The sequence below is a fragment of the Sturnus vulgaris genome, chromosome 1 (assembly GCF_052056855.1).
Source record: "Sturnus vulgaris isolate bStuVul1 chromosome 1, bStuVul1.hap1, whole genome shotgun sequence".
In the NCBI taxonomy this organism is placed as follows: domain Eukaryota; kingdom Metazoa; phylum Chordata; class Aves; order Passeriformes; family Sturnidae; genus Sturnus; species Sturnus vulgaris.
In genome coordinates, this window is record NC_142243.1 from 5,172,854 (window position 1) to 5,186,838 (window position 13,985).

At 34.2% G+C, this 13,985-nt stretch overlaps 1 protein-coding gene across 1 annotated transcript in view; it reads left to right on the forward strand.

The window, feature by feature from the left end:
- LOC106851577 (sodium channel protein type 5 subunit alpha-like) overlaps positions 1-13,537 on the forward strand; it is a 30,909-nt gene extending 17,372 nt beyond the window's left edge. The window contains exons 16-25 of the mRNA XM_088155406.1: positions 959-1,073; positions 1,726-1,880; positions 3,613-3,851; positions 5,303-5,372; positions 5,510-5,764; positions 6,668-6,721; positions 6,964-7,105; positions 9,035-9,135; positions 9,922-10,186; positions 11,479-13,537. Of these exons, the coding sequence (XP_088011532.1) occupies positions 959-1,073; positions 1,726-1,880; positions 3,613-3,851; positions 5,303-5,372; positions 5,510-5,764; positions 6,668-6,721; positions 6,964-7,105; positions 9,035-9,135; positions 9,922-10,186; positions 11,479-12,623 (2,541 nt within the window). The 3' untranslated portion in view covers positions 12,624-13,537. The remainder of the gene's footprint in view (positions 1-958; positions 1,074-1,725; positions 1,881-3,612; positions 3,852-5,302; positions 5,373-5,509; positions 5,765-6,667; positions 6,722-6,963; positions 7,106-9,034; positions 9,136-9,921; positions 10,187-11,478) is intronic.
- The last annotated feature ends 448 nt before the right edge of the window (positions 13,538-13,985 follow it).

Genomic DNA, 13,985 nt, shown 5'->3' on the forward strand with positions numbered 1-13,985 from the left:
TGGAATCATCTATGGCTATTTCAGATATCTTGTCCATAAACATTTCATATCAGAAATTCATTCCCTGCTGCAGTGGAACCTGGTATTTCTTGGAATTTGAAATATCAAGAGGACTGAGGACTGATTCTGATCACATAGATCTTCTGCCTATAACTGGAAGCATCATTCTTTAGGAAAATCATTTAATGATCTATAAAAAGAAAAACTTGCTAGTGAAAGATTCTCTGCTCGTGGCAATAGGTTTGAAACTATATGATCTTTAAGGCCCCTTCCAAACCAAACACACAAATCATTCTGTGATTATATGAGTCTAAACTTTGTGGATGTTTTTGCATTCTGTTAAATAACTTTACTTTTCAAGAATGACTGTCAGGAAAAAAAAATAAGTGGAAAATCAACTGTTTTGCATAATTTCATGCAGGAAGACGAATTAGGACGCAGAGAACAGTGGCAGAATTCAAGGAGTTTCAATCAGAGTTCTGGGACTTCTGAAACTCTAAATATTTTCACAGTAACACACCCAAAGAATGAGCAAAAAGAGGTAATTATAAGCTTTATCATTTTGTAGAATATGCTGGGCTTTTCCCTCTTCAAGCCTTTTGAGACATGATTTGTATCTCTAAAAATGGATTGGCCTGAAGAAATCAGAAATTCTCTAAAACTGTAGCATAATATAATCTTTTCTAAACATTTCCCTTCCTGCAAGTCAACGGTAGATGACTAAAAGAAACCAAGAAAATTCTTAAAATAACGTGATGAAAACAAAAAGGTAGGGATTGGCTTTTCCTGTCCTATTATTTACAACTTATTTTGGTAGTTCAGCAACATTAAGATAATTTATACACTGCATATTTCTTTTGGGGAGGGAGAGGAGATGATCATTCTCATTTATTTTAGGTTTGTTAACCATATTAATGAAAAGCAAACAAATTCTTTTCTTGCTCCTTCTCCTCTGCAGAAATACCATGCTGTTCGTAGCTTTTCTGAAACCAGCACTGTGGATCCAGTTGCTCTTCTAGAGATCCTTTCCCAGACTAAAAACTCAAAGCTGCCTAAGGACTGCTTTGTAGAATGTAGGAATCTTTATTTTATTTTTTTTTTTTTTTTTGTGTATTGCACTAATGCCAAATGAACCAGTGTTCAAAAATATCCATTTGGAGCATGTCCAGATTATCAGGAATTGTTTGCCTGCTCAGCCCAGTGTGGATGTCTGCCTCTGATCACCTGAACTTCTCCTTAGACTCTATTGACTCTCATGGTTCAATCCTGCTGCCTTTAAAGATTACTGAAGAGTGTTTCTGGCACAGGGCAGTGAACAAGTGTCCAGATGTAATGTCTCTGCAGTGCAATAAAGTGAAATAATCAGTAAATATAATAGTTTAATGACCTGCTAGTAAGGTAATGTCTCTTTTTAAAATAAAAAAGAGAAAAAAATGCAGAAAATAAATACATTTTTAGATAGAAGTAAAAGCTTTTGTGCCCACAGGCCTTTCTGCAGAAGGACACAAAAAGATGTCTGTTATTCCATGTATGTGTTGCTTTATTAACATAAAAATTCTGTCTTTTCTTTAGCTTCAGATCATTTCAACAATAGCATCACCTCATAGATAAAAAAATCACATTCTTCCTGTAATATGTAAAAACCTTCTTTAGATGTTTTATACTTTTTAAATCCGTATCTCAACATTTTCCATTGAAGCAATATGCTGTTCTCTCTCTTTTCAGGTTGTGTTGAGTGTTTCCCATGTTGTGTAGTGGATATCACAAAGTTTTCAGGCAGAACTTGGTGGAACTTTAGAAAAACCTGCTACAGAATCGTTAACCACAGTGGCTTTGAATATTTTATGGTTTTTATGATTGTATTGAGCAGCGCAGCACTGGTAAATTTCTTTTAATTTCTCCACTTTTGAATTAATTGTTGTCAGTAAAGAAATAGTGTTGAATTGATTTCTTCTACTATAACATTCCCTTACCCAGGGAGAGAGAAGAGTGCAATAAATGTAACCCTTAGAAGTTATAATGCTTTCCTCCACTTGGATAAGATATTTAAATAGATGTATTTAAATACATGGAGTCATAGTTCTTCATTGAACATAGTCCCTTACACTTTTGTGTTAATTACAAGGCTAAACCAGTCTGAAATTACTTAGGAAAACTAGAAAAAAATAATAGCCCTTCTAAATTTGTAAAGCAAACTAACTACTCTGTAAAAATGTGGATTGAAAATCATCCAAACATGATCAGAAGCTAAAAGTGAAGGTGGCTGTAAATTGGTAGGTGAGGTAATCTTTCATTGCTACTCTGTTTGTACCCATTTCTACTGAAGAATAAGGGAAGAATTAATTTATTTGAAAGTATATTCACTGTCTACTGAAAGTAACATGTTAAGTAAAATGCTGTGTAATGCACAAGGAACATAACAAAATAGTCTGAAGGTGATCTATGTGGTAGATGTCAGAATTTCCAACTAAAGTCAGTTCTGTGTGCATTACATTCAGCTTGTTCCCTGAACTGTAGATTTGAGCTGTCTGCTTTAAAATTCTCCTGACAAAACCTCCAGGGGAGCTCCCTGGGATTCCACTGAGGACTCCTCTGAGTTCATGGGGAACCAAACTGAAGTAAAGAAGGAAACTGAGTTATTTTTAATGTCCTGTTGAACAAAAAGTTAGTTGGTAGACAGGTGCAAAATGACAAAACAATAATGACTTCTGGTCATCAGAGATGTTTTACAGTGTTGAGAACTTTCCCACTTCTAAGATACACTTGTCCTCTTGCAAAAATGGACTTGCTCATTTTTTTACTTGTTTATAAAGTTTACTGATATGACATTTTCTGACTGAGTATGAATGAGCACCAGACCATGACATATGTCCATGGCTTGAAGTGAAATTAAATGAGATGATGACCACGGAAAGAATGCTCAGAAAAGCAGGGGAGAATTGGATGAAGGGAAAATTACAGACATTGCCAAAGGCTCAGGAAATAATGCAAGCTGTTAAAAGGAATTTGGAATAGATTGGAAATATAAAAAACATTAAAGTAAACGAGCAAGGCAGCAAATAGTTTAAACATGAGCAAACACTGATGTGAATGACAGCAATTTTCCTAAAACCTCGAGGTTAAGGTTTAGGTGAAAACACATGCATCTTCAGGAATGAGCAGTTCCAGATGAGGTATTTGTCACATTTTTCCATGTCTGTATTACAACCCTGCAGGATGACTCAAGATGACTCATTTGGAAGGTCAGATTCTGACAGACACTGATTAATGTTTTCAATTCAGGCTTTTTTGTGACGAATTTTAGACTGATGCCTTCAAAATTATCAACTACCTTGGGAAGCCAAAATTTTTTAGCCCCAACAGACCCTCATCACTTCATTTTTTCAAGTGTTGAACATAAAAACCTGAATGATGAGATTTTTCAATGTGAAAATGAGATTGTACCTATTTTAAAATTTAGTTTTTTACTTTTAAGTATGAAAATAAGTGATGGTTGCTGATAATTTAATATGAAATGATTATAATAAGCCAAACTGTGTATTCTTGTGCAATTAAAAAATAATCTTCCATAGAACTATTGACCTGTTTTAAAACTGAATCCCGAAATTCCAGGCATTTGAAGATATTCACCTGCAGAAGAGGCAAAAAGTGAAAATTATCCTAGATTATGCTGATAAGATATTTACCTACACCTTTTTAATGGAGATGCTTCTGAAATGGATGGCTTTTGGTTTGCACAGTTATTTCACAAATTCTTGGTGTTTGCTAGACTTCATCATTGTATGTGTAAGTATTATACTCAGCTTGTCATACATTTTAATTTTTGATATTTTCTATCTAGAGAACTACCTGTAAATTCTGATTATGAATTAATACAAATGTTAAAGACAGTTTCCAAAAGCTGAAAAACCTTCAATCCAAAAGAGGCTTTAGGACTTTAAATGGAAATTGTCAGCAATAATCAAGAAGTTACTGAAGAAAATTTTATTAGGTATCACCATCATCGAGGACCATGATGGCTCTAAAAATCTTTTCAATTGAAGAGAGAGTGTTCAATTAGTGATCAGAAATAAAATTAATATAAGTTTATTAAGATAGTAGAAAATGTGAAGCTACTGACAGTTCTGGACTAGATGATCTTAAAGGCTCCTTCCAACCCAAACCAAACCTGTGATTTTCACATTTAGAAACAGAAAAAAAGAAAGTAATTCCTTCCTTGAAGGAGAAGAAATTTAGATGGCAAAGACAGTCGAAAAACATGGTTGGAAAAATGATTTCCCAGGGAATTAATCATAGGGAAGTATCTTTTGCTGTGCACAGCCCTAAAGAGAAATGCTGGGATCACCAAGAGTGAGATAAGTGCAGTGTTCAGTACATATGTATTTGGTCTGAATGTAGAAAATGCTAAATGTTACCATCTTGGTGTAGAAAAATGAAATATTTTTCTTCTCAATATCACACTGGGACTGTTCTGAAGTTAAGAATTTTAAAATAAGGACATCTAAACTGCTGACTTGTAGCATCAATGTAGCTTTTGATAGACTCGAGAGAGTCAGCATTGAAAGCTGTGAAGTATTAGGAAATTTCAACAGAAAGATTTAATATTATGACTATTTGTAAAGAACACTTGAGCAGTTACAGTTTTCTAATGTAAATAGCAGTCCAAAACAGAGGATAAGCATGGAAATATCCAATGGCTTAACAATGAGGCAACAAATTCAAATAGGAAAGAAGAGACAAATCATGAACAGAGAAAAATTCCTAATTATTGAAATTATTTTTAATGTAGTCGTTTTTCTCCTAGAAATAGCTAAAATGAACCAGATATTTTTTTTTTAAAAATTTGTTTCTACATCCCCATCCTCAGTTATGATAACAAATTCCTGTATAAACTTAAGAGAATAACTGTGTAAAAATGGGAGCATTTTATTTGAATAAAACTTTCTACTCTGGTAGTGCATGGAAGCATCATAGTTACCAACTTGATTGTTATACTAGTATTAAACAGAATGATATGAACTCTTTAAAAATAAATGAAATTAGAATTAATTTTTTTCATATGTTAGTAAAGAATGAAGTAAAATTACATTGTAATAACTTTGAATGTGTATTTTCTTAATTTGACTTAGTGGTGAAATATACTGTAACTTTCATCTTAGGATTGTCTACTAATGTAAATAAAATAAAATTTTGTATGCCATTTAATGATCCCAGTTCCAATTCAATGAACACAGCTGTCCTTTGTTTCCTGGAGAATAAATTCTGTTTCTGAAGATTCATCACCTTGTTCCTCTGGGACCAGCCTGAAATCTCTCCGGACTTTAAGAGCACTTAGGCCTCTACGAGCTTTGTCAAGATTTGAAGGGATAAAGGTAAAGATATTGGGGGTCTGGGTTTTTAAATGGATGAGAATTTTCAGTAGATACAGAAGATGAAAAAATCAGTGGATTTCTGGGAAAAGTGATCTATTGAATGCAAATAATTAATTCTTTTCATTCATTTCCTTCAGGTTGTTGTGAATGCACTCTTTGGAGCCATCCCCTCAATTTTCAACGTCCTGCTTGTCTGTGTGGTCTTTTGGCTCCTCTTTAATGTTCTAGGAGTAAAATGGCTTGGAAGCAGATTTTGGAAATGCACACTCAAAGAAGGAAATCTTGATCTCATTAATACCAAAAATGATTGTGATTCCCACAATGGCACATGGTCAAATAGTGCTGTAAATTTTGACAATGTTGGCATGGGATACTTGGCTCTTCTCCAAGTGGTAAGTTCTATAGAAACTAATTGCTAATTTTTGTTTTCCTCAAGGGCTGGGTTGAGCAGCCCAACCAAGGCACACCACTATGGTTCTGTTTATCTCACTGAAACCAGGGATTTTTTAGCTTCCATGAATATTTTCCTTATCTTTGAGCTGCTCAGTTTCTCCTGAAAAACACTTGGGCATATGCAGCCTTTTGTTAAAATCAAGAACTCTGTTTCACAGCTTTTCCATTTTGTTTTAAATTTTATATATAAAAAAAAAATTGATTAACAAACTAAGCCTGAAATAGTCTGTCTGTTACTGTATTTAAAGTTATTCTTGTTTTCTCTGGTTCAGAGTGGATAAGAAAACTCATGGACCAATTTATTTAGAATTCTATGTCTTCTTTTGTTGTAAAAGTCCTGAAGTGTTGGGTTGCTAATTCACTGAGCTCCCTAATACCACAACAAAGGAGATAAAGTAATTTTTTAAAAGTCTTTGTTATCCCTGTATCTTTTCTAGATGAAGTTCTTTGCTCTAGATCCTCCAAAATGTTCTTGGATTGATAAAAATTACAGGATGGAACAGTCTGCTGTTTTGTTAAAAGTTGTTTTTATAATTTTAAGTTATATTTGCTAGTTAAGCTGTTCTTTCAATGTTCTTTTGTTTTTGCAAAAATTTCAATTTAACAAGAGTTAGCATTAAAGCACATTTGACATGAATTATGATTATTTTTTTTTGTTTTCTTTTCAGGATTTTTTTTTTTCTTTGTAATAAGCTCCAGTAAATCATACTTGCAAGCCTATCTTAGAATTGATACACATTTTTTTATAGCACACTTCTCATTTTTTCCACAACTATTAACACATTTATATTAGCAATGGCTATTTTTTTCTTAGTTATAATAAACAATGCATTTTCTTTCAGGCAACTTTTAAAGGTTGGATGGATATTATGTATGCAGCAGTGGATTCACGTGAGGTATGTCACTGAAATGAAATTTTAGAGCAGGATTTGGCTTTATTTTTCATTATCTTTATAAACAGTAACAAGATAGAGAAAGACAATTGTTCTACATTTAGATAAAGGTTTAAATATATGAAAATAATTTATCCCTCATGACAATAAAAAGATCTGCTATAATAAATTGAAAATTATAAAGATGAGATTATCTGATTTTTACCAATATTATTTTTCTGGTTTGATTTTTTTTTTTTAAACAGATCAATCAGCAGCCAATATTTGAAGCACGCTTACACATGTATGCGTTCTTTGTGGTTTTCATTATTTTTGGATCTTTCTTCATGCTGAACCTTTTCATTGGAGTGGTTATCAGCAATTTTAACCAGCAAAGGAAAAAGATAAGTACTACATGAGCTAACCTATGGTCTCCTGTAATCCCAATTTGATTAGGTGAATGCTGGTTTGACATCTAGAGGTCTAATATTTTGAAATAAGTATTTGACTAGATGAATAAAAAATAATAACATTTCAAACCAAGTTTTGGAAACAGGACTCTCCTCTTCCTCAAGAGTTTTTCCTGTGAATTCTATTTCCCTACTAAGTCCTGAATTTATTCTAAGTAGCGGACAAGGAGGAAGGAGTGAGTAGCTTTAGAAATGAGAAGACAAAAAAGTTACCTAGACTTTCCTACAGGAGAGTGGAATTCTTTTCTTCTGCTTTGAAGGTTTGCTTTAGGGAACAGAACAACCCTTTTTTGCTAAGGGTAAACACCTCACAAATATGACCAGGGTAATCAGTCATGGAAGAAACAATCATGGAAGGAGTAACCTCTGCTTTCCTTGAAAAGGTCTTGTCAATTAGAACTTCTTTTAAAACTAGCTACACTTTAAATAGTCCTTCATCTACAAAATAAACTTGCAGATTAATTAAGGAGGTTTTAAAAAAAATCTGCATTGGGATTCAAGCCATGACCCCAGGAAGGGGCTATGTAGAAATTTAAAGATTGCTTAAAGCCCATGAAGCAATGACTGCTTCCACTTTTCTCCTCATAGTTGTTGTATTTCCTGTTCTTGTTATTGAGTAAGAAATGGGAAGCAAAATCTTAAAATGGAAAATGCAGCAAAGAAAAGCAACAGTCATCCGTCCCTCCCTGGAATACTTCACCTTCCTTATGCCAAACTTATTTATCAACTGAGTTCTGTCCTGACTCATTTAAGGGCTTAAAGTATCAAGGGAAATTGTGTCAATTAATCTACTTGAAAGTCTTAAAACAAATAAGCATCTTGCTCACTGAAAAAATACCAGAAAAGCAGACCCCAACAGGAGGTTTACAATTTCAAGGTTCCGTTTGGAAGACAGAATCTCTACTGGAATATTTCATTATTTCCATAGGCTAGCTTACACATCAAGCATCAAAGCATTGCTGCCTTTGGTAGAGAAAAATAGAAATAAAACCCACAAGAAATTCTCCTGTTCTCTGAATTTGGACAGAGAAGGGATATGTAGAGATTGAGCAACAGCAGTTCACTGTAAGAACTTCCTTTCATAACAAAGTCCCAGTTACAATAATCCCAATAGATATAAAGGTTAAGTAGTTTATAAGCTTGAACATTTGCTAGAAGTTTCTGTGGATGTAACACTTTTTCTTTTCTTAATGCATGCTGTAACTGACATTTGTTTATTTTTCGTTTTTTCTTTCATTTCTTTTCTGCTTCATTGGGCCTTTCACTGATATTCCATGTGTGAAGTTCAGCAGAATTTTCAGAGGTTTTTCTGGAGTAACTCAAATTGCAGATGCCCTGCTGAACATTGTGATGTGTTTGTTGTAAAAAATGCTGATCACTCAATGCTTTCATGATGAATGATTTCTGATGACTGGGTTCCAAGTGATTGCTCAGGAATACAGGTGGTGTGGATGGTAATAAGAAATTCATTGCCAGGAGCCCTAGAACTTGGTCTCAAAATGCTTGTTCATCATCCTCTATTTACTTGCTAGTCCAGTAATGTACTTCTTCTACCTTTCCCAAAAATATAAAATATTCTACTTCTTGATGCATCTTATGTAATTTTGAAAATAAGAAATAGATTCACAAAACTTTAGAAAGGCTCTCACACTTGAGGGAACTTACTTGGGATCACTGCCTGGACTTGACTTTCATGATCAACCCAGATCAGATCAAAGATCAAGGGGAAAAGGAGAAATGGTGAAGACACATTTGGTCTCTCTGTTCTCTTAGGTCCCACTCACAAGAACTGTAACTTACTATCTTTAACATAAACTTGCTGGTGTTTGGCTTCTTCTGAACAACAATATTCTTCCTCTTTACTTAGGTGGAAAAGATCTATTTTTGACTGAGGAACAGAAAAAGTACTATAATGCCCTAAAAAAACTTGGATCCAAGAAACCCCAAAAACCCATCCCAAGACCATCGGTGAGACCACCTTAAGAAGAGCATGACAGGGGATATAAAGATAATAATATTTAATGCCAGGCATTGGGAAATAAACTTTGCATTGCAGCCCCTCATCTTCCTCAGTCAATACAGTATTTAGATTTTACTCTCTTTTGTTTAAAAATTACATCCAACACAGTTGTCTTTGAGGGTATTAATTAAGGAAATTCACAACCTATTTATCACCTACTCCAATGTACAAACTTTAAAAACCAATTCATATTAAGCATTTGATATTCATAACATGATCTTGGTTGTTTAAGTTGCATGATGTTGCTTCTGCAACTAGATTGGATTATCACAGGTGAAAATGAATAGAGAGCAGTACATGCCCCGTGGCTGTTCTCTGCTTTTAAATAATCTTATGCTTTATTTCTTACATTTTCTTAAATTTAATTCCAGGCCTGGTTTTGCACAGTAACTACTCAGAGTTTTTCCTGTTTATGATATTTTAATTAGAATTGCTTGTCCTAAAATACCTGCTTCAATAAGTATTTCTATTAAAAGAGCAATCACAATGTACTCTGAATGTTTTCCTGCTATAATTTTTTTCCTAAGCCAATGTGCTTGCACAATGCCTGAAAATACTGAAAGGACAGTGATTTTTCTTTGAGGGTCTAAAGAAATCACCTGAAAGTGTTTCTAGTAGCTTGTTGTTAATTTATGTTATTTTAAATTCCTTTTCTAAGCACAGATTACTGATCAATGTTTGAATGCAGGCTGGGTCTCAGAAGTGGCATTAAGTAGTTCTCATTCTCTCCACAGAATGCATTTTTAGGATGGCTGTTTGACATCGTATCTCACAAAGCTTTTGAAATCACCATTGTGATTTTCATCTGTCTAAATATGATCGTTATGGTGGCAGAAGACAACCAGAAAGCCACCAAGGATGTTCTTAATAAAATCAACTATTTTTTTGTGGCTGTATTCACTGCAGAATGTGTCATGAAAATACTGGCCTTAAGGCACTACTACTTTGGAAGCTGCTGGAATATGTTTGATTTCAGTGTTGTGATCCTCTCAATAGTGAGTAAGTATCAATCATTGGGTCAGGTAATGTGTCTTACCAATATTAAGCCAAATTCCAGTTTGAAGTAATTGCCTACATATGTCTGATAAATAAATTCCAGATCCATTGTACTTTTTTAAACTATCTGCTAAGTGATCCCTTCTAAAAGGATGCATTTTTATTTTCCCTTATATTTCTGCAGAGTACTAAAAGGTAAATGGAGTTTGCAAATTTTTTTAAGTATGATTTTTTTATTGAGAAATTAACAGAATATTAATTTAATTCAGTGAAATATTTTTAAAGTTATTTTATTTAAACTGTTGTCTAATGTTTTATGCTTTCAATTTACATGTTGTCACGTTAACTGAAGAAAATTCAGGTTAAAAATACATTTGCATCAAAAATGGGCATTAATTTAATTTTCCAGGACTTCCTCTAAAGAAAGCAGAGCCCAATTGCAGATTTGAAATGCTCAGGAAAATTTGGTTGCTCAACACCATTCTAAATCTGGACCACTATTTGTGACTGAAAAAATTATTAAAACTGGCTTGTATTTTTTTTGCTCTTTAAATAAGACTAGATGCTGGTCTCCTGCTCTATAAAGGGTCATATACAGCTCTAGTTTCCTATAAAGTTAATTTTGTCTGTTCATCCTACTCAGGCTTAGGTCATGTCATATAGTAAAACATGGGAAAGAAAAATTGTTCTGACTTCTCTGCTTCTTGCCTAAGCATGGTAGCCTTTTACCATCCTGTGCAACCCAGAAAAATTAAGATTTCTTAACTCTTCTGCTTGTAAACATTTGCATTGCTGCTGTGTCATCACCCTCATAGTAAGGTCATAGAATGAGGAGACAATTTTCCTTTATTTTCTCCTTGCTCTTCTCTGATCTCATTTGAGTGCCAAGCATTAGTCAAAGTCTCACATTTAGGCTTAGGCCTGCAGAAGAAGCAGCACTCAGGCAGTGGCTCAGAGACAGTCCCAGAGCTTCCAGCACAGGACCTGAATGGATTTAAAAGGATTTTCAGCAATGAATGCATAAATTCACTCCCCAGATTCGACAAACTTGGAAGAATGCAGCTTCCAAACTATGCAGAACTCTTGATGCTTCTTTAATATTGAAAGATACTGCAGTTTTCCTTTCTTTACCTAAGCTTTTATCTCAGCAGTTTCAGAATTGCTGATGTTTATATTGAGAGCAGTGTAATATGATCTGTGCTACTTCTGACACCTAAAGCACAGAATATAACAAAACAGACATTCATTTGACTAACTTGACCTGACAACATTTTGTTTTCTTTTGCCTTTCAAAGGTCTTGGAGTTTCTGAAGTATTTCGATCTTTCTTCTCCCCTACGGTTTTGAGGACTCTTCGTTTGGTGCGGATTGGCCGAATCCTGAGGCTAGTTCACAAGGCCAAGAGAATTCATACTCTTCTTTTTGCATTGCTGATGTCTCTTCCTGCACTGGTCAACATTGGCCTTTTGCTTTTCCTGATTATGTTCATTTATGCCATCGTGGGCATGGCAAACTTTGCCTGTCTCCGCTTGGGAGGTGGGATTGATGACATTTTCAACTTCCAAACATTTTGTGGTAGCATTCTCTGCCTTTTCCAAATTACCACATCAGCTGGCTGGGATAGTCTTCTGTCCCCTGTGCTGAAAGGACCTGACACATGTGCTCCCCAATTAAATGTAACAGGGACAGAGAAAAATAATTGCATAAATAAGGGCTTTGGTATTTTATATTTTGTAAGCTATGTCATTATATCGTTTCTCATTGTTATAAATATGTACATAGCTGTCATTTTGGAGAACTTCAGCGTTGCCACTGAGGAAAGCACGGATCCTCTTTGTGAGGATGACTTTGATATGTTTTATGAGACATGGGGAAAGTTTGACCCTCTGGCAACGCAGTTTATAGATTATTCTGCTCTTTCAGACTTTGCAGATGCACTGGCGTTCCCCTTGCGCATCCCAAAGCCCAATAAAATCCAGCTCATATCCATGGACATCCCTATACTTAGTGGAGATAAGATCCACTACTTGGATATCTTGCTGGCTTTCACCAAAAGGGTCTTGGGAGAATCTGGAGATTTGGAGAGTCTTGAATTAAATGTAGAAGAAAATATTGCAGCTCCCAATCCATCTAAAAGTTGTTACAGCCCAATTTCTTCTACCCTCAAAAGAAAACAAGAGGAAGTGTCAGCTCTTATTATTCAAAGGGCCTTCAGGAGGTATTTGAGACAACGTTCTCTTGAAAATAGATCCTTAAACCGTTACAAACATAACAGTGCTGTCTTTGCAGAAGAAATACAGGACAAGCCAAGTCTTCTTGAATCACGGCTTAATGAAAATCAAGGTAGGAAGGCAGATAAATTACGTCCTGTTTCTTCCATATCCCTCCCTTTATTTTATGATGGCTTTGCTCACACAGACAGGGATAAGCCTGACACATGAGGTTGCCCCTGGCTGCAGCATTTCCAGTTAAACCAATGTCACATTTTCATATGGATATCATATTTTGATCCCACAAATACTCTGAATTTAGAATAATAATAGCAGCCTTCAAGTATTGTAATTGTTCAGATTTGCAAATGCTCCTTAAAGCAATTAAGATTTGAGCAACTATGTCATAAATATGAGAGGAAAATCAAACCATGGAATTTTTTTTCCTTAACTACTGGAGTTGGTGAGTTAATTTTTTCAGCTGCCATTTTTATATTAGCTCATGTGTTTGTGGAAAAAGTCTTTAAAATATCAGTTGTAAGCATTTATAAACACACAAGGATATAGAATAAGGTATATGTCTTTAGGGAGAACCAAATTTTCCAAACAGGCTTTATTGTTGAAAAATTAAGTAATTACTGTACTTCTGTAAAAGAGCTGACTCAAGACACTTGAGTATAATCAGCCTCTAATTTTGATATTTTTGGGACCATCCTCCTCCTAAAGTCTTTGAATGCATTTGATTATGCCTAAGAATTTTTGAGGTGTCTTTACACCTCAAGGGATTTAACAGATCATCCTCAGTTGCCTGTGCCTGAAAGTTGTACATAGTTTGTTCTTTGTATGTTCAGTGTATGAAAATTGTCATAATCATAATCATAATCAAAATATGTTGTGCAAGAAATATTATTTCAAGAAAAGAATAATTGTACATAAAATTCCATCATTATACTTTATCTATAGACATCTGAAAAGAAGTTAATGGTGCACCTTGTGAGATAACATTTATTAAAGTTAGAGAAAGTATTTATTTCATTGATTCTGACAAAAATGTGTGAACCATATGTAATAATATTTTACTGATTTTTTTTTCAGTTTGGAATATGACTGGTTTAGATTCTTCAATAAAGACTTCAGATGCTTAACATGTTTTTGTCTATTTTCCAAGAAGTATCTTCAATTTCATTTATTACAAGACATAATCTATTATTGAGGGGTAGAACAACAGTAATGTAATTTTCTCAAAGTAACTACCTATTAGCACAAGAAAACTGAAAATAATTTGCTATTCACAGGGAGTCAGAAAAGATCTAGAGTTTTCAAGCCAAGAATATCAAGAACAATGAGGTCATTTTTTCTGTCATTTACCTTGTTAAAGGCTATTAAAATAGGACAGATTTAGTCAAAACTAAGTTATTTTCAGGACAAATAAAGGCACAGGCAAGCAAAGAGTTAAAGAGCTTGGATACAGTAGATGTATAGATTTATATGGTCAAATATTGACCATATATAGATTTATTGATTATTATAGTAATATATACTTATTGATTTATTGATATGACCAAATAAATAGACTTATTATGGTCAAACATT